This window comes from Archocentrus centrarchus, chromosome 15 (genome assembly GCF_007364275.1).
Source record: "Archocentrus centrarchus isolate MPI-CPG fArcCen1 chromosome 15, fArcCen1, whole genome shotgun sequence".
In the NCBI taxonomy this organism is placed as follows: Eukaryota; Metazoa; Chordata; class Actinopteri; order Cichliformes; family Cichlidae; genus Archocentrus; species Archocentrus centrarchus.
The window spans coordinates 17,064,990-17,088,121 of record NC_044360.1 but is presented as its reverse complement, the minus strand read 5'-3'; the positions used below and the strand labels follow the sequence as shown (position 1 = coordinate 17,088,121).

Below are 23,132 nucleotides of genomic sequence, written 5' to 3'. Positions count from 1 at the left end.
TACAGCCATTCCAGGAACACACACATTTTTAAAAACCTACTTTGATACTAGTACACTGTCTGTGAACAATGATGGTCCAACAACATACTATTACTGCTCAGCAGCAATAAAGCGCTTTATTTTTTTGTTTTGGTTTTTGGTTTTTTTTGCATACTGTGTTTATGTGTATGCCCCATGGAGACTTGAGATCTGGAGTTTAATATACTTTTAATACATAAATGAGCCGAGGGACTTGTTGTGTGTCAAGTTGGATTAAGACCTGGTAACAAGGACCTTCTCAGAATCTTCGATACCCAGGAGGCTCAGTGCAATTAGACAGATTTTTTTTTTAAAAAGTGCAATTACCCTTTTGTTGTTGTTCTACTCTGTAATTATGTACCGGTGTTTAAAGTCCGGGATGTCCTCTGGATTGAAAATTACTTTCTTTATTTTATGTTGTATTTATTTTTAACAGAACGCAGCATATTTTTGTTCATTTAAAACCCCTTTCATTAGTGATTTTTTTTTATGCAACTTACACTTAGTTGTTCTTCCCAGATGCTAATAGAAGAAAATCGTTTCCAGCCCTTATTTTGCACTTAGTCATTTAGAGAGCAGAGTTGTAAAATGCCTCATTACGGAATATTGTTCAGTCCTTCTTAGTTTTTAAACTGCTTGTGTTTTTTTTTTTTTGTTTTTGTTTTAAATATGCAGACTTCAGTTAGGTAAACAAAGCATTAAGTTTGAACATAAATTATTCATTTGGAGTCTATGTGAAATTTCCTTGAGACAGAACATTAAAATGGATTTTAGCTCGTTGTTGTCTTTTTACTTTCTCCCTATAGGAGCTGGCTCCTTCGATGAAGTCTGAGAGACATTTTGGTTGAGTTCTGATGAAGATCGATGCGATACAGTTTAGGATTGCTTCCTCTCTGAGCGCCCTTTTCTTTCACCCTTTATGTCCACTATGCCTTTGAGCAGGATATCAACTCAGCCTCAGTATTTTAGGTTTATAGTTTTGTCTGTTATTACCCGTTCACTAAAATTTGATCATGTCTGGGACTAGTGTAACTTGCATAAAAGCTACATTTGTTTACTACTGACTGGACTTGAACATATATGACTGTTCCCCTGTCTTATGATATCATTCCGCAAGTTTGTCTGTGAATTTACTTTAAAATAGTAACTGTAAAGAATTTGGTTAAAAAAAAAAATGTACTTATGTTTTTAAGAAAAATGTTGATGTGCTTCAGTTAATTTCCCACGTTTGAACAAAGTATGTAGAAATTAAAAAGAACCAAATAAAAATTATGTTACTTTTAAAACTTGGTGGGTTTTTTTCCAAAGTGTATCCTTACTAAATAATATGTCCTAATTTTAAATCCTGTGGTAACAGGATATCTAAGTCACTGTCACTGACATCAGAATTTACAGATGCGAAACTGTTTTACATAATTAAAAATGAGCAGGTACAAATAACAGTCTTCATGGATAATTAAAAACATTTAAATTGGCATCATGCAGAAACAGTTTATTTTCACTCAAATAGGCAGCAAAATAATTTTGAAATTAGTTCTTTAACCAGCACTTAAAGAAGTTGTAGTTCCACTGGCAGAAATGTTCAGCTCACCGATCGCTGTCCTCAAACTTTTCCATGACAGAAATTAAAACTTTACACACACCATGAAGCACAAAATATGGTTTCCTCCTCTCAACCTCTTAATGGCTCTCTGCTTGGGCAAAACAAGAAAAGACAGCATCACTTAAGTACATAAAGACAACACACATATCTGTGGATCTATTTTTAAAAAAACATGAATTAATTTTTTTGGTAATTCAAAAAAAGTTGATTAATATAGAATAGATGAAAGTCTAACAAACTGAAATATTTCAAGCCTTTTTTGGCTTTAATTTTGATGATTATGGCTTATAGCTCATGAAAATCAGAAAGTCAACATCTCACATTTTTAGAATATTTCATTTCCAGTTCAAATATATAAATACTGTTCAGACTATATAACCATATCATGGATCTCTTGGTCTAGTTCAGTACACGAAACCACCATCATGGGGAAGGCTGCTGATTTAACAGTTGTCCAGATGATGATTGTCACCACCCTCCATGAGGAGAGTAAGCTATAAAAGGTCACAGGAGCCACATCAAAACTTACTGGATGGGGAAAATGTGGTAGGAAAAGCTGCACAAGCAGCAGGGGTGACCACAGCCTTGAGGAGATTATCAAGAGAAGTCAATTCAAGAACTTGGGAGAGCTTCATAAGGACTGCAGCGGAGACATCTTCAGGAAAGGAGCTACAAGCTACAAAGAAAGGAGTCACATTCATAACAGCAAGCTGCTCCTGTTAGAAGTGTCTTCCCTGGGCTAAGGAGAGAAAGATGAAAAGATGAAAAATCCTCTTTTCATCCATCCATTCTCTTCCACTTATCCTTTTCAGGGTCACTGGGGGGCTGGAGCCTATCCCAGCTGCCACAGGGCAAGAGGCAGGGTACACCCTGGACAGGTCACTAGCCTATCACAGGGCCTAACACAGACAGACAGACAAGCATTCAAACCTGTGGGCAATTTAGAATCGCCAAGTAACCTAACCCCACTGACTGCATGTCTTTGGACTGTGGGAGGAAACCTATGCAAACTCCACACAGAAAGGTGGATTTGAACTCAGGACCTTCTTGCTGTGAGGCAGCAGTGCAACAGAATCCAAGGTGTTTGAAGTCCAGTATGAAGTTTCTGCAGTTTATGATGATTCAGGGTGCCATGTCATCTGCTGGTGTTAGTGGTGGTTGGTTCACTGTGTTTTATCAAGCACAACACAACACAGATTGTGTTATTACTGTGTTTGATTGGCCAGCCAACTTACCTGACCTGACCTGACCCCTCAGAGAATTTGTGGGATATTGTCAAGGGAAAGATGAGAAACACCTGACCCAAATATAAAGGCAAGCTGAAGGCTGCTGTCAAAGCAACATGAGCTTCAGCAACACTTCAGCAGTGCCACACTGCACTGATGCAGTACTTTGTGGTAAAAGAGCTCCAGCCAAGTATTGCGTATATAAATGAACTTATTTTTCAGAATTTGGGTATTAAATCTTATTTTGAAAATATTCTAATAATTTGAGATACTGGATTAATGATTTTCATGAGCTGTCAGACATGAACAGCATAATTAAAACAAACAAAAACGGCTTTACATACAAAAAAAGCCCCAAACCTTTTCACAATATTCTGATTTTTTGAGATGCAATATTACATGGTTAAAAAACAAGTGTCACAATCACACTCAAGTGACAGAGAGTTTTCTAACAGCATGTTTGGACAGCTCAGTAACATTAGCAGTACTGCAATATAATAAGTATGATCATCTCCCCTAAAGAAGTCTTTTATTATTGTTGTTGTTATTATTATTCCTCAAACTGCGACACTGTTTGGGATTTTGTCAGGGGACATGTTGTAGTATGGTAGCTTCTTTCCCTCATTCCTCTTCTTGATGGAGCTGGTTATCTCTGCCAGCTCTTTCCTGAATTTTGCCATGGCATCTTTCACCGGCTTCTCTGTGAAGTGCTCATCAGGATACATTCCCAGGTACAGCTGCAGAAAGGGCGAGACATGATAGGTTATTCAGCCTGGAGGAACGCCACAAGGAAAAAGAAAAAAAAAAAAAACTACACGCTGAAGTGCTGGAGAGCGTCTTGGGAAATGAGAAATGTATAGTTTCTATCAAACTTCTGATTGTTTTGGCTGTGTGTCTGTGCTGAGATCTGAAAGTGTTTGAATTATTGTCTGTGCGCCTGCACAGCCTACTTCATTCTCTTGGTATTGGCTGAGGGCCCAGACAGCCCCCAGGTGCCAGCTGGAGCGTCCGCGATCGGGGAGGCTCTCGACGATCAAGTTCACACTTGCCAGGCCCTTCTTGTTGGGCGGGGGTTTCCGCATGGTAGAGGGAGCATTGGGGATCCAGGAACACCAGTCATACTACACAATGTACACAAAGATATAGTGTGTGCATTTACTCAAGTGCTGTGCTACAGTACAAGTTTGAGGGGAAAAACACTCTGAGCATTTCCATTTTCTGATGCTTTCTGTTTTTACACTTAAAGTCGACTTCACAAGAAAACACTGCACTGTACTTGATACGTTAAAAAAAAAAAAAAATGGAAACACATGAATGACCAGAGCAATAAATGGAGTTAAAGTTTCTTTTACTATGAAAAATATAATGTTCTCATGGTGAAATTGTGTATTACTTTTCTGGCATACTCTGAAAACTCAAACTGCATTTACACCACCATCCACATTCACTCCCAGATTCATACAACACCTCTATCATACACACCAGTGGATGCGTTGACATTCAGTATCTTGTCCAAGGGCATGCTGTTTGCAGGGGCCGGGGACTGAACTGCTGACCGTTGCATTAACCTGCACTAAATTCTGAGACAAGTTACTCCACTGACCTTCAGTTTACAAAAATTAAGCCTGAATCATTTTTTTTATTGTTAATTTTTTTATTTAATATTATTTATTTTTTAACCAAAACCAGAACAGTGCTGTGAGGAATGTAGTCACCACTAGCTTCACCTTAGTCGGCTACAGCAGTAAAATCTTGCTGCTGGTTTTAAATGTACACATTGATGCATTGGTAGGAACCATGTATAAAAAAGGTTTTTCTGTACTAATACAACTTCTGCAATAGCAAAGTGTTTTCCCCAATATTTTTACTATTTTTTATGATAAATTCATCTTATGACACAAAAGTCATTGAATTTCCACTTGACATGCTACTATTTACCTGTCCAAAGTTGACTGCTGCATGCTGGGCTGAGGCAGTGAAGATAATAACGGTCAGGTACTCTATCAGCTCCTCCCGTGACTTCAAGGACTTGGGAAACTCTGTGCACACAGTGTGGGAACACAGAACTGACAAAGTGAGCTTCAATCTATGCAAAACCGCTTTTTTCTTTTGCAAGCATTTGCAAGTACTCTTGCACAATGCACTCAAATAGACAAAAGCAGTGAAATGCAGGAGAAGTATTACAACACTGGGGCTCAGGCAGTGACACCATCAGACTCCTGTGGCTTCCCTTTTTCACCCTAAAACTGTTCATCCATGAGAGAGCAGATTTGAATTTATAATGCTGTCTGTTCCCTGTCATACCTGTCTTAAAGAAAATACCACACTAGGAGGGCGAGTGAACGTGTTTTCTCCTTGAGAAAAAAAGTAATGAATGGATGGTTGGGTGGTGTGTTTTGTTGGATGGTGCATTACTAAAAGAAAACTCATGCAAAACAACACCTCACCGCAGAAATCGAGGTCCTGCATACCGAAGCTGCACACATCTTTAATGAAGGCCTGGATTTCTTCATCTCCCTGCACCCTCTCATCGCTTGTGTAATAAATATGCACCACATCAGAGACAAACCTGCCACGAAGAAAACAGATAATTGTCACATACAGAGGAAGGAAAAAAAATGCTGTAACTTCTCTTACTTAATTCTGTTACTCTCTCTCCAAAGCAAACACACGCACACAAACACACCACAAATGAAATGTTCCTACACTTCTCACTGTTCATCCTTTCTCATGACTGCATTCACTCCCTTATAAACGCTTTCTTAGCGCTGTTTATCTACATTTTTAAAAGGTTGTTCCTCACCTCTTGGTAGCCTCCCACACCTCGTAGCCATCATCCCTGTAGAAGTAGTTCGGCATCTCCTCCTTACTGTCCATATCGCGGGACTTGATCATATCAGGGAAGCACAGAGACCTGAAGGTCAGAGACTTCATAGCCCTCTGAATCATCTGGACGTGACCACCTCCGCCTGTTGCGTTTGCCTTGATGAGGATGGAGAACATCATCCTTATTGATCAGCTTCAGCTAATGATTTTACTTTCAGTCTTCAATATGAATGCACTTTCACCAATTTCCCCACCTCATCATTTCTTCATTATCCGTGTTAGTTGGATTTTTATTTGCTTTTACTTCAAAATCAAAGCCTCAGTGTTTTTCTAGTCAAGGAAGACTCACTTCAGCTTGCTGCTGAGTGACTGAAGTGTCCCCTCGTTTAACCCAAACACTTCTGTTCTTTCTGTGCTGCTCTTCTAAACATCCACAAGCTCACCTTGTCGAAGATGCCACACTCACAGATGAGCTGCTCTCGAGCCTTGGTATTGATTGCGATGGTGAAACGAACGTGTGGGATGATTAGCTGGGAGAAGGATGAACAGCCAGTGAAGCAATGAATCAGTAAGTCATGATATCTATTAATAAGCCACAGTTTTACCTTAAATACAGGGTGAACAGCAGGAAGCTGCCTGTACATGGCGATACCAAACACCTCCGTCATCAGATGTGTCCGGAGTAGGTGTGTGATTGTCTGGTGGTAGTGGAAATCGGACGAGCGGACCCAGATCTTGGCCAGCAGCCAGTCATACTGACCATCAGTTGGCAGGAAGATTGGGTTGTCTTCACCTGGAATCTGGCCAAGCTGGGAAAAACAAGTGAGGAATGAAAAAAATGAGAGAAGCAGAATTCAGTTGTACTGAAATTTCAGCTTCAATAGGAAATATTAGTTAAAAAATGGTGTAACAAACAACTGTTGCTGTTAAGCATCACTGTACCTGTATGGCTATGGGCATGATCTTGTTCTGAGCGTTCTTGTACAGCAAACAGATTGGAGCTGCCACGTACTGCAGTGTGCAAGGGTCTGTGCTGTTTGGAGTGATGCCGTCTAGCAGCTTGTAGTCTATTATGTAGATGTTACCTGCCTGGAGTCAGAACACTGGTTTATATTGTGCGTTAGTGGGAGAGTTAAAGAAACCTGCAGCTGCTGTCAAAATTCATCGCTGTCAAAATAAACCTGACAAAGTTTTTCACCCTGACAGAAACAGCGGATTCAGAGAAACAAACATAGCACATGCGCACCTTGATTTCCTGCTCCAGGGTCAGCTCCCTCTCCAGGCTGACAGCAACCATCTCATGAGTGACAGGAAAGCTGTCAGGAAGCTTCTTGCACTTTTGGATCAATACTGGGTTGCAGCCATTCAGAAACTGGTATCCAAACATGAAGTCCTCTTTCCAGTGTTCCATGACATACTCTGCATAACATAATATAATATAACACAATGCAATGTATAGTGATGAAATGTAATGTAATGTAAGTGCAGCTGACCTGAGATTGTGTTTTTGATTCTCACAAAGATTTTCTCAAAGTCGGCGAAGTCGCTCCAGGAGGACTGGAACATGTGCATGAACTGGTTCACAAACAGGTTCTCTATGCTGGAAAATCATCATCATCATCATCATCATCACTATAGCCATATTTAATCACAATATTCTTATCGAGAAAACCAAAGAATCTAAAATCTGAGGTCTTTTTGAGCAATAAGTCAATCGATCACTGGGGTCAAAGTCATCTCTGGAAAAGAAAATGATGTTTTATGATGCAGTTATGATCACTTTTTACTGCTACTACCAAATTTATTATCAATTCTGTCCACAAAACTGCAGCATTTCTGTCAAAACTGGATGACTCGTTCTAGATTCGATTTATTTTTGTTCAGCTCGGCTGGCTACATGATGCAAACAGCTGTGTTTTGTGTTAGTGCATCTATATGCAAGTTCACATATCTGCCTAAAAGCGCAATGCAAATGTCCCTGGTGATAAACACACAATGACACCACTGTTTCTTTTTTCCAGTTAGTCCTGAGTACAGAAAATAGAAGCAGGCCATCAGGCATCAGCCCGCCGTGTGATTATGAATGCTTTGCATTGAAAGGGGGTTAAAACTCCTCTGACATGTTCACCTTTACACGCAGCTGTCAGCGGGAGCACTTACGCCTTACTGTAGTTCAGAATGAAGTCCACTCCTTTCTCACTGTCAAACTGGATATCCCGGGGCAAATCCTTGTGTCGGTTAGCGTCTATACTCATAGGAAAGCCTGGCTGCCACTCTTTCCATCTATAAAGTGCCGCAGTGTTGTTAGAAAGCTTCATCAGCCTGCTATACCATGACTGCAAACTGCATGTGTGGCATAAACTTGCCTGTAGGTTTTTCTCCTCCCATCCAGCTCTTTCTGTCTGTGCTGCTTGACCAGACTAGTCTTATCATCTTGAGGCAGATGTGCTACAACAGAAAAAGTGTTTAACTCTACGGATTACAGATAAACAAGCTAAAACGTGGTTTGTCTGGAAAACAAACCAACCAACTGATGATCACCTCGTCCATCTCGAAGCACCACTTCCTTGTCATCCACCAGCCAACGAAAGCAGGGGAACTCCAAGTAGTCTCCAGATGGGGTCTTAACCGTGATGTACCTGCAGTACCAGTCATCTTGTACCCAGTATTTCTTCTTCTCAATTTTCACCAGGACAAGGTCACCTAAGTCCTCCCCAACTCTCACATCATAGGAGTCCACCTGCAGTGTGGTCAACAGTTATTGTAAAAGGTGAATGGTGAAAATTATCAGGTTATTATTAAAGGGGAAAAAGGTGAAACGCATCACTGCCACCTCTACCTTTTTTTCCTGTTTTTGTTCTAATTTTGGATATTTCTAAGCAAACAAAAAACAGTTAAATACATAAAATAGAAAGACATATTTTTAACAATTTCACTGAACAATCTAAGGAATTTTAATACCTATAATATGATGGTATAATAATGAAAATGAGCAAATTTTATTTTTTTAGAACTTGAGCCACCTTCAAAAATCAGCTCAAAAAGCCCATATATCTGTAGATATATACAGATCAACTTTAACATTAAAACCACCTGCATAATATTATATAAGCCCCCTTCCTGCTCCTCAAACAGTTCCGATTTATTGAAGCATGCACACAGTGCCTCTGGGCTTTTCCTGTGGTTGTTTGGCACCAAGGTACTAGCAGAAGGTGGCTTTACTAGTGTGGGTAATTTTGTTTTGCACTGAAAAACATGTGACTTCTTATTGTAAAAGGTGCTACATTAATAACTTACTGATTATCTCATCATGTTATGCTATTTGTAATTGAAACAGAAAAAAGCTGCACCGTATCCATCACTGGAGTACAAGTTTGGGACAGAACTTGTTTATCATCATTAAACAGAAGATAAAAATGAAAAGCATGTTCCACACTTTCATGCTCACAGCACTGTAACATCACTTACCGCTCCCCTCTCAAAGTCATTGTAAAGAGGCTTGTCCAGAAGTGTTCTCTCGCTGCACTGCTCCGTGCCCACAAGTGTAATATAGATGTAGTCATCCGTCCCTGCAAACCACTGGTTCCCTGTGGCAATGGTGACTGTATAAGAAGGCATGGCGATCACACAGGACAAAGTGGACTCCAAAAATGTCCCAACAGCCTCTGAAGGTGAAGAAATCTGCAGAAAATCTTTTCTATTTTCACCTATGAAAGGTTGAGCCTGAGAATTTTAGCAGCTCTTAGTTCCCCTTTTTGCCTAAAACTTTCCTTCACTGATGTAAACTTCTCACTTCTTGCTACAACTCTTAAACACTCCAAGTATCAAGACAATGTGTAGGTGACAGAGGCAGGCGCAGAGCCTGGCCTTTCTGTGATGTAACCGATCTTCACCATTTGACTGGAAATGAGGTCATAATATAATGCATCTCTTTTTCCTGTTACTGCAGGTGGTTCGGAGCATACAGACATGAATGTGGACACAGGAAAAGGTGTCTTGTTCCAGAAATTGATATCAAATTCCACTTTTTTAAAAAATAAAATCACAACAGAACGAATTCCTGTGCTAAAATAGAAAATAATTGAATTTTTAATTTAGGATGTTTAACTGTTTTTAACTAATTTGAGGAGGAAATGAATCAAAGAATATATGCGCCTATATCAGGTGTATCTTTTGCCAGTGAGATTTACAAGTCAAATCAGTGGGTGCCATTGGACAACAGCGGGTAGTATTTTTAGTGAAATAAATGCAAATGCATCAGAGAGGACCCTCTGTGGTTTTACAGAGGAAAATATAACATCAGCATGAACAGGTATCCATACGTGCCAAGTTCCAAGTGGGAAATGGCATGAAGCTGCTGCTTCTTCACCAACTGGATTCAAAAGGGGTTTTTTTTTCCTTCTTAAATGATAAAAGCAAGCCAGGAAAGCCCTGCTCCTCATACTTGGCTGGAGTAATAAGGGCTGACAGCTTCAGAAGCTTGCAATAAAGATACGAGACTTAGAGCAGTTTTGAAAAGATGGCATGTAATTATCTTATTCAGACACTGCTTATAAAAAGCACAGCAGGTAGAACTGAACCAGTACAAAGTCAGAAAATAAAACTGACAAACAAATAAGACATTTTCATTGTTCATTCTCAAAACGATATATATTCTTTCAGTCTCATCCAGCCTGGTTGTACATTTCCACAAACATCTGAAGGATAACGATCCGTTTCCTAGTTGCAGTGAGCTGTAGGGGCAATAACTGAAGAATCCTGTTTTTAAAATCCTAATATGGAAATAAGAGGAACAAAAAAAAAAGAAAAAACTGATGAAAGCGCACACATAGTCTGGATGAATGAGTGCTGAATGTTTCCTGAAAGTAGCTGCAACTTGTCATTAGTTATTTAGGAGTGATTACACGCCTAACTGACTCATGAATGTGGGTATGCCGTATTTATTTACTGAAATCAAGTCACACAGAGGACTCTCTTACCGGCACATTTAAGTTTTAAACTTTTGGTATGGGAGAATTTTGTTCAGATATTTGTAGACTTTCTCCAACAACACCTTTAGACACAAGGCATCAAGCTGCTTGCAGTTGTGTCCTTATAGCTGCTCAATAATTTGTATGAAATTTTGGCATATTGCAGTATGCTATAACAGTGGTTTCTAACCTGAGGGTCTACCCCCTCCAAACAGTCACATCATGAATGTGGCCACAGAATCATTAAAGATCAGGCTGAACCGGCCCACACTGTAAATTTAAAATCTAAAACTTGCAGGACTTCAGTGGATTAAGAATTACTTTACTCTATGAAGGGACAGGAAATCAGAAAAAAAAAAAAGTCATCTTCTGTACAAATTTGCGGTTGTGTTGTCGATTAATATTTACTTTTATGTGAAACACCGCAGTGTTCCTCTCCACATCTCGAGCAGCTATTCAAATGAGATTATGTGTGTTCACACGTTGGAAAATCCCTCTTTGATGGACACGTGCAAAATGTGATTAAAAAAAAAAGTAGTACGCAGACAATTTCATTTGAAAGATTCACAAACCCGTAAGGTTGGAAAGCACCGTTTCGAAAGATCTGCCTTTTGTGCTTTCCGTCCCCCATTCATGTACAAACACACACGTTAAAACTGAGGTATCAGCTACATCACGCAGACATTAATAAAACATTCCCCTCACTCTGAAGAAGTGAGACATTGAATGCAAAAGAAGGCAAGAGGCTAAAAAACTAGGATGCCTGTTCAAAAACTAAGGAGCCTCACACAAAAGTTGTTGGTGACTTGAAGGCCTGTGGTGAAAATGATCAAAATATCATTTTCCTTCAGTAATTAATGATCAGTTTTTTGAGACAATAACTCCAGTGAAACACTGAATATATGATTCTCACTATCTAAATGTTGTTGTGGTTAAAACAAACCCAAGCTCCTTAATCGGTCTTGTTTTGCAAGACCTTATGAACTTTATGTGAATGATGTGTGCGGCTCCAACAGTAAACAAAACATATCAGTGCTGCCACCCAGTGGCAACAGGTCGCTAAATCAATAAATAGAGCTACAGTCATTAAGTGCAAATTCCTCTTGAGTCCCATCTGGCAATCGAGCCCCCCAGAATCAAAATCTCAGCATCTTAAACATCTCAAAATATCTGTGTGAAGACCACTGATCTAATCAAATATACAAGCTAAACATCTAACAGCACATCAAACAGAGGAGCAGAGGTTTTTCAGCATTTGAAAATGTATACAGTAGGTGTAATTTGAGATCTGGCAATAAAATGCGAGTTGTTTCAAACTAAAAATCATGTAGCACACATGTCACAGCATCTTTCAAAAATATGCAGGTGAAATGTGCAAAAAAAAAAAAAAAAAAAAAAAAAGCAAAGATGCACAACAGAGAGATTTTCCTAAAATTAAGCAAACACTAAGCTTTAAATATTATAAACACATAAATTATTTTACAATTCCTCTCAATTTTCAGCCAAAGCTACATTTTACCAAGTTGATAAAATGAAGATATGATAAATAATAAACATATTAATGTATTTTTTGTACAAAAAAATAAAAATATAGTTTTTGAAGAGCTAGTTTGATCCTTTGATGCAACTAAAAATTTCTTTAACTTCTAATTTCTTTGCCAAGTTAGAAAATAGGACGATATAACTGCATGTGGACATCTATGCTCACTGTGTGCTATAAATGATGAGGGAAAAAAAAAAAAATCTGGGTTATTGTGCTGCAGACTGCACCTGTTGATAAAGCATAAAAGAATGCAAAAAAATCTTTTATGAAGTGGTGAATCACCAATGCAAAACATTTCACTTTTTCAGTTGATACACGGTTTCCTCCTTCAGTGAACTCAAGGAAAAGGCAGCTCCCACATTTAGGAGTTTAAGACATAGTGAGTGACCCTCAGACGAAGGAAGCACTGAAGTCGCTCTGCTCAGTGACTAGGAGCACACAGGCCCAGGTGCAGCTCGAAAGGTACAAAAACAGTCTAGTTCAGGTGGAGGACCTGCTTCATGAACTCATAGGTGGTAAAGGCCACAGCCTGGGAGGGGACACAGCGGATGTAGTTGAGAGAAAGGCCTCGGTACAATCCTTTCTTGATCCCAAACGTATTATATACGTACTTCAGCGTCTTGCTCAGTGACCTGTTATGGTGAAAATAATAACAACAACAAAAAATTACACACTTTTTAGAACAGAAAAGAAAAAACAAAACAAAACTGTTTTTCAATGTGATCATTTAACATCCTAGATTTTTTTACTTTAAATGATTTTTTTTTTTTTCTTGGCATATAACACTGAATAAATCAACTGTAATCATCACAGAAAATCCTGAGTCTTGGGTAATGATGTATGAACTGGAACTTGTTAAAACATCCAAAAATGTTAAATAAAATGGGTAAACAAAATGCAAGAAGGGTGCGAGTGTTTGTACTGGCATCTGTGAACTTTACAGCTATGAGAAGTATGTATGCTGTAGTTACTACATTACTAAAGGTTTTGGCCTTTAACTTGCTTATCTACAGTATCTATAGCACCATATCTGTAGTCAATAGATCCAAAACCTGTGGAATTCTCTCCACATTTAATCGTTCAGTTAATCAAACTCTTCTTACAAAAAAAAATGTGGAATCAATGTTTTTAGGAGGGGGGCTCCTCGGTCAATGTACAAGCACTAGTACCAGTGAAGCGAAAGAAGGAAACAGGAAGCAAATGAGCTCATCTTGCAGAATGCATAACAACTGATGTGTGTCTTTTTAAAGAACAGGCATGAGCACCAAATATGTGTTTAGCTTACTTATGAAAGGAAAAAAAACATGAGCACTGTGATGAGTGAGGTGTTTTTCTATTATTACCCTCAGTACTAAATGTGTTACATATGTTCACCAGCCACTTTGTTAAAAACACCCGTTCAACTGCTTGTTAATGCAAATATCTAATAAACCAATCACATGGCACCTAATCAATGCATTTAGGCATGTAGACATGGTCAAACTGACCTGCAGTTCCAACAGAGCAGCAGAAAAGGGAAGAAAGGTGATTAAAGTGACTTTGAATGTGGCATAGTTGTTGGTGCCAGTTGGGCTGGTCTGAGAATTTCAGAAACTGCCGATCTATTGGGATTTTCCCCACACAACCATCTCTAAGGTTTACAGAGAATGTTCCAAAAAAAAGAGAGAATATCCAGTGAGCGGCAGCTCTCTGGGTGAAAATTCCAAGTTGATGGTAGATGTCAGAGAAGAATGGCAAGCGCTTGCTTCCAGCTAATAGGAAAGCATCAGTAACTCAAATAACCACTTGTTACAAACAAGCTATGCAGAAGAGCATCTCTGAATGCACAACATGTCAAACCTTGTGAGAGATGGGCTGCAGCAGCAGAAGACCACACTGAGGGTCACTCTTATCAGAACAGGAAACCGAGGCTCCAATTTGCACAGATTGGAAACATGTTGCCTGATCTGATGAGTCTCGATTCCTGTTGTGACATTCAGATGGTTCAGATGGCACACTTTGGGCCCGTTATTGCCAGCTGAGCATCGTTTAAATGCCACAGCCTACCCGAGTACTGCAGCTGACCATGTCCCTTTATTTCCTCAGTGTACCCATCTTCTGATGGCTGCTTCCCGCAGGATAATGCACCATGTCACAAAGCTCAGATCAACTGGTTTCTTGAACGTGACAATGAGTTCACTGTATTGTACTCACTGTACTCCACAGTCACTAGATCTCAATCCATCCAATGGGATAAACTATTGATGGTGTTGCTGCAGATTTGTGAGCCGCACATCCATGATTCAAACCAATAGTTTATCCCATGTCAATATGGACCAAATTCTTTGAGGAATGTTTCAACTTAGTGAATCTATGCAATGAAGAATTAGGGCAGTTCTGAAAGGAGGGTCCAACCCAGTACTAGCAATAAAGTGGCCAGTGAGTCTAAAAACATGTCAGACCTCATAAAAACACAATCCTCAGGGATCTTTTTATTTCTTTGTTTGTTTTCTTTCCATTTTAGAATGAAAACTTCTTCTATTTATACTAGAAAATATAAATGTATATATATGCATGGTCAGAATTTTTCTTAAGTATTTACATTGTATAGATTGGTTTAATGTAGCGAACAGCAGAGAGCAAAAACATTCATACTTACACACATTTCTCTGAATCTGGAAGCACAGCACCCAACTGCATTCTTCTCCTAGCCACATCCAAGGGGTACCTAATGACATACAATGACAAGACATACAACACAGCACATAAGTCATCAGTAAATAAGTGTAATCTTTAACAAAACCCTGCCAGGCATCACAAATTAACCAGTCACTTACGATGCTGTCTGAGCGATAGCACCCGCAACCCCTCCACAAAGAAGGTTGACATGGGTTTTCAAAATGAGCACATTAGGGTTGTCTGAGGAAGGGCGTCCCAGCAGCTCTGGGAAGTGTTTCAAGCCTAGGCTTTTCAGGGTCCCGAAGGTGAAGAACGAGAGACCTGGGGGTATACAGGTGTAAGTCAAGCTAATGCAACAGAAGCCACACCGGCTGTCCCGCACATACTAGCATTAAACAGTTAAGTAACCCCCCCCTCAAAATTCACCTGCATAAGGGGCCATTCCAATAAGTGTTGGAGTAAGTCCCCTGTAGAAGCCCAAGATGCCTCCCTCCTTTACAAAAAAAAAATGTTTTAAAAATCAGGTACTGAGGGCAAACTGAGCAATCTTTGTGACGAGCATGTAGTTTATTAGAAGCTGATCATTAGCAAATCACCTTAAGGTAAATGGTGCAGAAAGCATTAACAATTCCAGTGTAGCGATGATCTCCCTTCACCTGGAAGGCCAGCCTGGCTCGGACTACATCCAGAGGGTAAGTGCATATCACTGCAGTCATCCCTGGGAAAAACAAAAACAAAGAACCAAACAAAACACAAACACAAGTAAACATAAGAAGAACCCAGAATCGATTATCATTCAGAGGCGCAGCAGACCGAGTGTCTGTGACATTTACAGCACAAAATAGTAAACTGTGACCTCACATTGTGAGGATTAAGTTTGTGAGAATCACTATATGTGAAAAATGTAAACAAGGTCAGTAATTAAAGAGGAACAACTATGAACGATAGTTAAGTTAAGAGGAAGGCACATTATCTATGTGAGTTGAGTGCATGACACACAACTGTCACTGACTGCAGTCAGTGACGGCAAGTCTTATCATTACCTGCCATAGATCCTGCCATGAGGCGGTGGATGTGTCCGGAGATGCCGATCTGTTTACTTAGCAGCTGTAAAGGGGATACTGACAACATCAGCCTGGGCGGAGGGTCAACAGTTTAAACAGTAAAAACAAATTTACAATCACAAACCATAACAAAATGCTGTGGTGTTAATATAGCACAAAACACATGGGCATCAAAACACACAGCAAATTTCCCTAACCAATCTTGTGCCATCAGGTTTACTTATTTTTATAGCTTTGCCCTTTGACGTCATTCCACAATAAAACGCATACTGTACCTTTTTATATTTGTCAAAGGCCATGAACTGAATGGCTCCATAAGGAAAGATCCTGACCATCATAGCTCCATTTCCCTTGTACAAGCCAAGGATGCCTTCTTTTTTTGGCACAGCTCTGAGAGTGGAAAATACTCCTGCAAAGAAAGTCCTAAAGTTTCACTCCTGCACAGATGTGTGGAAATAAACACTTGTTTTTTTTTTTTTGTTTTTTTTTTACCCAGATGTTTATAATGGGGGCTCTGGGCTTGAAGAAGAATCTTGACCCTGTCCAGAGGCGCGATGGTAGTCTTGGCACAGCATCCTGCTACACCTAAAAACCAAGAAAACATCGTTCAGAAACAAATGAGTGACTGGCATTTTCATTTCATTTATCTAGAATTAATGAGCAAAAGAAATGGGGCACATTCTTTTACAACAATGCCAATGCTGGATTTAACATCGGCCACTTTGGGGCAAAGTCCGCTACATACAAAACAGCCTCTCAAAGGAAGCCTTGTCAAAAGAACTTGTTTTATTGTTTTTCCCATACCAAGGGTGGAGCAGACAATCAAAAAAGCCCTTCATCATAAGAGTAACAATGATAATTGCCATCATAAAAATTGTTAATAACCAGAGACAATTAGAAGAAAGAGGAACAACCCCAAATAATTACAAACCATTCACTCCTGTTTCTTTGATACAAACTCAGTGTTTGAAACAAATAATTTATAAACCAAAAACATGCTCAAATCCAGCTTGTGAAGCCTGCATATTGATGTGAATCGGGTATTACATGTGGGTTACACTACTGTCTTTAAGGTACAGCACAATTTAAGGCTGCAGAGATTAAATATGAAAATAATGATTGATTTAGTAGGAGAGTACTCATGTTCTTTAATCAAACAGCGCTGGAATGCATTTTAGCTAGTGCTTTTACAGTGCTGTTGGACCATATGAGGTTATTTTTTTTTTCTTTTTTCTTTACGTTTTGCACTCTGATGGGAAATTCTAACTTTGGTTTATAAAGTACATTCTGGCAAATAAACCTCCCCACGAAATGCCTGACTTTAGCCAAAGGGCTAATATCAAACAGTTCAGCTGAGCTGGCTTTTACACTTTTTCCTAAACAAGACATGTAATTTTTATTAGTTTATTGGTCTATAAAGTTTGTTTTGGAAAAACTGCAGTGTATTGTGGTGTTGGCAAAACTCTATATAAATAATAATAATAATAATTATTATTATTATCTATCCATCCATTTTCATCTGCTTATCCAATTCAAGGTGGCAGTGGGCCGCCTATTATTATTATCAATAATTATGATAACAATAATGATGAATGAACTTGGCTTTATTTATAAAAGTAAGGCAAAGAAACTGTACCCGAGGACATCACTGAACATGTGTTTGTCAGCACATGTGTCAGACCCTACCTCCAGCCACAAAGGAGCGGAGCCAGTAGTAGTACCCCTTGGAAGGGGTGCTGCTCGTGGTGGGAGGTGTGGAGACCGCAGCCTCCGATGTCATCCTCTCTGCTCAGGAATCGGCCAAATCCATGGCTGTACGGTTTGGTAAAAACACTGCAAAAGCAAACGAAATTGTGAGCATGTGGGTGTCGTTTTAAGATATTGCTTAAAATATTCAAATACCCCCCCTCCTCCTCATGAGCAAAGCCAAGTGTCTGTTTTGAATGAAGGTTGTGTAAGGTTGTTCGCTGGAATATTACTCAACTGTGATGGTTAGTAACACAAGCAGCAGGAAGATAAGAGACGACAACACCCATGGGTGTCATAAAAATCACACTCACAGTATAATCTGAACTATTAAGAAGCCAGCAGCAGCGAAATAAAATTAGCAATTCTTTCCCTCCTCCGCAGAGTTGCCTCCTTCTCTCGTTTCTCTCATTCCTCTGGATGCTTCTTGTTGTTATCGAGTCCACAGTTTGTCGGTCAGCTGAAAAGCTTAAAGTTCCACTTGAATTCCACAACTATGGATCGATACAAGGCTTTGACCAGAGCAAACACGCTCTTGCCCTTCGCCCACAGACGACTGACAGCTTCAGCGTGAGAGTCGCGGGGTAATGACGCGAGCGACGTCGCCACGATGACGTCGGTTGATAGTTGTTTTTACAGCTCTATGAATATCATTATTATCGACGTTTGATTTATTATCGCAACATAAGACGACGCTGGTGAGACGAAATTTGCCTTCTTAACTTTGAAATAATCTAAAATGTAACCCAGTGTGCTTCTATTTCAGCTATTAACCCGCTAAGATGAAAAAAAAAACAAGCTAACATCAACTAATATTTATTCAGGTTTAATTAACTACCCATTATTGACTGCTCCGTATGCTAAAACCGTGATTGTATCATTCAAGTGCACAAAGGTGGTGGAATCACGGAGCGGGGGGGGGGTGGCAGCTGTACTCCACTCCAGGTTTTCCTCTCTTCCTTTCAGAGGCAGACGACGAGGTTTTCTGGCCAGCGGAGACTGTAGCCTGCGTCTGGTGGAGGGAGAGTGAGCGGGGCTGCCCTGAATGGATTGACATAAGAGGGATTTACATTTTAACGGGTGTCGTGGTCCCAAAGACTACACGAAGCACGCCGAAAACCAGCTATTCCCCGTCGATGCGTGTTCACGCTGTCGGTGCTTCTTCTCGTATCATGCCCATGTGTCATCGTCTGGAGAGGATTGAACTTACCAGCGGTCTATATTTGCCGAGGAGGGAAACCAATACAAGGTCTTGCTGTCTCGTTGGAGCGCGGTATTATTAGCAGTTCAGACAGTGCAACTGTCTCTCTGTGGTATGTAGCGCATTTCAGCCATAAACGTGTAAATAAAACCACACAGGCGACAAAACAAGCTGCACGAAAGTGGGCTTTTTCCGGTCGCGTTGTTTTTTTTTAATCACCTCTGCAATTTTAATGACAGCGGTCAAGTGCAAAACAATAATTGAAAGCGACACTGAAGGCGCTTTTTTTTTTTCCTCCACGGTAATAACCCCCTCTTCCGTCAGTCAGAAAGACGAAAACAGGATCCGACCTCCGGCCAGAGCCCTGTGCTCTTCAACGTGCCTGCCCTTTAAACTGCGCTGCGGAAGCTATAGTGTTTTTATATAGCTGGTTTGCTTTTATGATACTCAGAATATTTTATTATATTGACGTCAACCTAATATCATTTGCTTATCCTAGCAGAGCTCCCAGGCTTGGCAAACCTGACCTTTCTTATAGTTATTACATTGTTATAGTCATGTGATGTTTGACTACATGAACAGTTTGTTATTATTATGAAAATGCATTTAAAGATGGTGTAATTGTGTGTTTTGATTCCCCCTCTTGTTTTCTCTCTTTTTATAGGTCATGCACTGCAATTTCAAAATCAGGCCAGCATCATAATTTGCATTTAAAATACAGAAGAGGAGGATTTTTTTTTTTTAAGTAAAAAATATTGTGTGCAGAGCAAAAGATAAGCATTCACCTGGCTCCCATGCTGGCTGCCAGAAATCCTCCCCTCCACACCCTCAGCCATGCCTGCTACTACCAGACCCACCAGGATACAGACACCTGCTCAGAGGAAGAACAGCCAGAAAGTGAGCCGGACCAAGAGTCAAAACTGCAATTCAAATAAAACCAGAGGAAGAGCTGCAGAGAGGACCCAGAAGACAGCCAGAGAACCCAAAAGTTCAACAACCAGGGCCCAGGCACAGTCAGGCCAAAGTCCCCGTGGAAGAGGGGTTAGCAGATCTGCTGCTCAAGGTCCCAGGTGGTCCCCCAGTGGAGTGAACCATGCCCTAAATGTAACAGGATCTGCAAGGCTTAGACGGGTGAGCAATCCGCCTGAACACTGTGGCAAGTTACAAGACTCCCTGGGGCGAAGGAAGTCCCAGCGGGGCACAAAAGTGTCCATTACTCCCTGCCAGCCTCCTAAACCTTGCAGCAGAGGGAAGTACAGCAGGGGGAGCACTAGGGGAAGACCAGCACCCCAGCACGGAAACAAAAGAAACCAGCCACTGAGTACCAGAATCAACGATTCAGCTCCTGATGAGAAAAATGAGAATCTGGGAGATTGTGATGATGAGGAAACCCTTCCAGTTGATCTGAAAACAGAGGTTGCGACTCCTGCAAGTGTCAAAGACCAGGGTCTCAGAGTCAACAGTGCTAAAGTTGGCAGTGCTCTTAAAGCTGATTCACCACTGTGTAATGACACACTGGAAGACTGTGTGCATAACAGCTGTGACGGTCCTATAACCCAGCAAGAGGAAATTACTGAAAGCCATAAGAGTGAAGGTGACCTTAAGAGTGTCACTGGAGCCCCAGTGGGTGATGATGTTGATGGACAAATAAAACTCTGCAGTGAAAAGAGTAAAGAAACCCGTTCTGAGTCTGCTGAGTCAACCACCTCAGGCTCACTGGAGGTGCAGGGCAGCTGTGAGGGAAATGACGGTTCTATCCTTGAAAAGAAGCTTGATCATCCTGCCAGGGATGATAAGGAAGATGATGTATGTGCTGTCCAACAAGAGCAAGGCAATGTCCTGTTATTGGAAGACAAAAGGATGGATGAAAGAGTGACAGTTGACAATGAGAGAAGAGAGGAGATAAATTGTGAGAGGAAAGAGAGTATAGAAGTAGCAAAGGCAGTTCAGAGGCAAAAAGAGACAGTGGAAGAGATGGAGGACATCACTTGCAGGCTGGGTAATTGTGAGAATGAAGATGGAGTTAAAAAACAGGAGGAGAATGATGTTTCCATCGATCCCACTGACCCCCAAACTGGCACTCCAGCCTGTCAAACTCCAGATCCACCTCATTCTAACAAGGGACTGACAGCACAGTCAGAATCACCTGCTTGTGTGCAACTGGTCTCCAACACAGCTACCTCAAATCCCACCAAAGTCCCCTCCACCTCAGAGTCACTTGACAAGGTTCTGAGTAAGATAGATATTCAACCTACCACTCATGGTGCTAAACCTCAACCTCCAGGGTCCCCAGTTGTCACTGAAGCAGCCCTAGATATTCAACCTACCACTCATGGTGCTAAACCTCAACCTCCAGTGTCCCCAGTTGTCACTGAAGCAGCCCTGGTGGCGCAGGCTGTTGTAGTGAAAAGAAATATGCCAGTTATTATTCGTACAGACTCCCTCAAACCTAGCAACTTGAGGAATTCCTGCCACGGGGAACCACACCAGCTGCAAAGCCAAGAGATCCTTCTTCCTCAAGGAGAAAGCCTAGCTTGCACACCAGCAGAGTCACAAACCAAAGATAGTGAATCCATTCGAGAGCCACTGGAGCACAACAGCCAGAAAGAGCTACCTGTGGGGTCCTCACTATTACTTTCCCAGCTGGCTGCAGAGTGTGAACTAAACCTCAGAGAGGTTCAGGTAGCAGTGCCAGAGCGGGACTCGGTGCCAAAGATCTCGACTCCCTCTCTGGATAGTAGCTCCACCTTCTCCTGCAGCTCAGAAAGCACTCGATCCTCTTTTTCTTTTGAAACTGAATCAGAAGCAGGGTATGGAGAGCCCAGCTTCTCTGTTCAGCCCGGATTCTGGGGCCAAGAGGGAACCAGCTCACTATCCTGGACAGCTTCAAAACTGCACAGGAAGGAGGGGAAAAAGCGGCGTAGGTGTGGGACATGCGAGCCGTGCCTCAGGAAGATCAGCTGTGGCCAGTGCAGCTGCTGCCTCAACCGCAGGACTGGCCACCAGATCTGTAAGCTGAGGAAGTGCGTGGAACTGAAGAGGAGAAGACCTTCAGCTCCACAGACTCACCCTGCTGCACAGGTGAGGCTATATCACACTTTTAACTACATCTAATAGCAACTCAGCTGCTATTATAGTCAGAGTGTCAGTTAATTCCATTTGAGATACATTTAGACAATGATTTGAGTTTGAATATGCATCAAACTGATTTGTGCTCAAACAGCTGATCTGAATCAGCTGAAAAAAGAGTGCTTGCTGTTTAGTGCATCGCTTTTGATCTCTGAGGTTTCTCAGCCACCCACTGGTAACAGTGCTGATCAAGAGTTGAGTTAAACCAGAGAATTGAAACAGAAGGTTTCACTTTCTGATTGTAAATTCACTCTGTGGGTTTCAACAGATGCTATGCACTGAACTGGTATGCACTGTCTTCCTGTTATTTGTAGGGAAATGGATTGAGTGAAAGGGGAAGTGAGTGTGTTTGCGTGTGGCCCAGGTATTACTAATGCTGTGGAGACCTAAATCCGTTTACCATGTGGGGGTATGGCTCCCTTATATGGACAAAAAAATAAAAAAATCCCGCAAGGTGCAGACATGTTTTAAGATTAGGTCATGGTTAGGGGTTGGCTAATAGTAGTTAAGGTTAGTTTGTGAGAATCAAGATAATGCCTTGTGTTGAGAGAGGGGAAGAAACTGTCACATGACTGGCAGCACGCTGACTGGCAGCACGCTGACTTCAGCACGTGGTTGGAGTATTTGTCTGTTGTTTGTGTATGCCATTTATGGTGTAATCCACGCTATAACTGTTTTATGGATTGCATGTGATGTCTACTTGTGTGTCTGAATGGGTAAGTAATTTGAGAGATTTTTTTTTTCCTCCAGGGCACTGAAGGGTATATTTTAGAAAAAAAAAAAACCTAGTAAGTCAGATAAGGATTTTTTTCAGAAATAATGCTATGGAGAGCAATAGGGTTATGGAGTGCTTCTGACAAAAATATGAAAGCAAAATACTCTGCCTATCAATGAAAGACTAAACGCAGTAATGGAAAAACTAAGTAATGGAATCACATAAAGGCAAATTCATAAAAATGTGGAACAAGTGGAAGGGGTCACTGATTCTGAAAGTGCGATCTCCTCAGGAAGATTAAAGTCTGGTGGCTAAAGCACAGTCAGCTTTTGATTTAAGTCTTGACTTTGTAAGGACCAGGAGAACCATCAGCATTTCTGCTGTGCTGCTTGGGATCAGACGCATACCTGCTTTGAAAGTGACCAGTAAAACC

The 23,132-nt window shown here is 40.8% G+C and overlaps 3 protein-coding genes across 5 annotated transcripts in view; 1 reads left to right on the top strand and 2 right to left on the bottom strand.

The window, feature by feature from the left end:
- Window positions 1-2,615: 2,615 nt before the first annotated feature.
- alox5a (arachidonate 5-lipoxygenase a) lies at window positions 2,616-9,291 on the bottom strand. The gene is made up of 14 exons (XM_030748167.1): window positions 9,142-9,291; window positions 8,215-8,413; window positions 8,040-8,121; window positions 7,834-7,956; window positions 7,167-7,273; window positions 6,920-7,092; window positions 6,616-6,762; window positions 6,279-6,482; window positions 6,117-6,203; window positions 5,651-5,829; window positions 5,295-5,416; window positions 4,786-4,886; window positions 3,798-3,968; window positions 2,616-3,584 (listed from the first exon to the last, which is right to left on the bottom strand). The coding sequence occupies exons 1-14, from the start codon at window positions 9,289-9,291 to the stop codon at window positions 3,405-3,407; spliced, it is 2,025 nt and encodes a 674-aa protein (XP_030604027.1). The 3' UTR covers window positions 2,616-3,404.
- Window positions 9,292-12,174: 2,883 nt separating this feature from the next.
- slc25a16 (solute carrier family 25 member 16) lies at window positions 12,175-19,878 on the bottom strand. 2 transcript variants are annotated; one of them, XM_030747831.1, is made up of 10 exons: window positions 17,969-18,198; window positions 17,595-17,741; window positions 16,401-16,493; window positions 16,184-16,317; window positions 15,888-15,951; window positions 15,441-15,562; window positions 15,271-15,337; window positions 15,003-15,165; window positions 14,825-14,893; window positions 12,175-12,818 (listed from the first exon to the last, which is right to left on the bottom strand). In XM_030747831.1, exons 2-10 carry the CDS (start codon window positions 17,686-17,688, stop codon window positions 12,662-12,664), a joined length of 963 nt encoding a protein of 320 aa, XP_030603691.1. In that variant the 5' UTR covers window positions 17,689-17,741; window positions 17,969-18,198; the 3' UTR covers window positions 12,175-12,661. The 2 variants fall into 2 exon arrangements, with proteins under 2 accessions (XP_030603691.1, XP_030603690.1); XM_030747830.1 differs by lacking the exon at window positions 17,969-18,198 and adding an exon at window positions 19,641-19,878 and having other exon boundaries at window positions 12,662-12,818.
- The window catches only part of tet1 (tet methylcytosine dioxygenase 1), a 46,130-nt gene continuing 41,650 nt past the window's right edge, over window positions 18,653-23,132 (top strand). The window contains exons 1-3 of one of the 2 annotated variants that reach the window (XM_030747829.1): window positions 18,653-18,967; window positions 19,520-21,118; window positions 21,191-21,936. In XM_030747829.1, the coding sequence (XP_030603689.1) occupies window positions 19,690-21,118; window positions 21,191-21,936 (2,175 nt within the window). In that variant the 5' untranslated portion in view covers window positions 18,653-18,967; window positions 19,520-19,689. Of the gene's footprint in view, window positions 18,968-19,519; window positions 21,937-23,132 lie in introns of both variants that reach the window. The other variant, XM_030747828.1, reaches the window with a different exon arrangement.

Bases quoted from the DNA above. Each gene is read 5' to 3' on its own strand.
- alox5a (XM_030748167.1), bottom strand. From the start codon at position 9,291: ATGCCTTCTTATACAGTCACCATTGCCACAGGGAACCAGTGGTTTGCA. The intron at 8,414-9,141 runs GTAAGTGATGTT...ACCACACTGCAG, and splicing joins ATGACTTTGAGAGGGGAGCG to GTGGACTCCTATGATGTGAG. The intron at 5,417-5,650 runs GTGAGGAACAAC...TCTTCGTGGCAG, and splicing joins GTGTGGGAGGCTACCAAGAG to GTTTGTCTCTGATGTGGTGC.
- slc25a16 (XM_030747830.1), bottom strand. From the start codon at position 17,688: ATGACATCGGAGGCTGCGGTCTCCACACCTCCCACCACGAGCAGCACC. The intron at 16,494-17,594 runs GTAGGGTCTGAC...CTTGGTTTTTAG, and splicing joins CCGCTCCTTTGTGGCTGGAG to GTGTAGCAGGATGCTGTGCC. The intron at 15,952-16,183 runs GTACAGTATGCG...TCCCCTTTACAG, and splicing joins CCTTTGACAAATATAAAAAG to CTGCTAAGTAAACAGATCGG.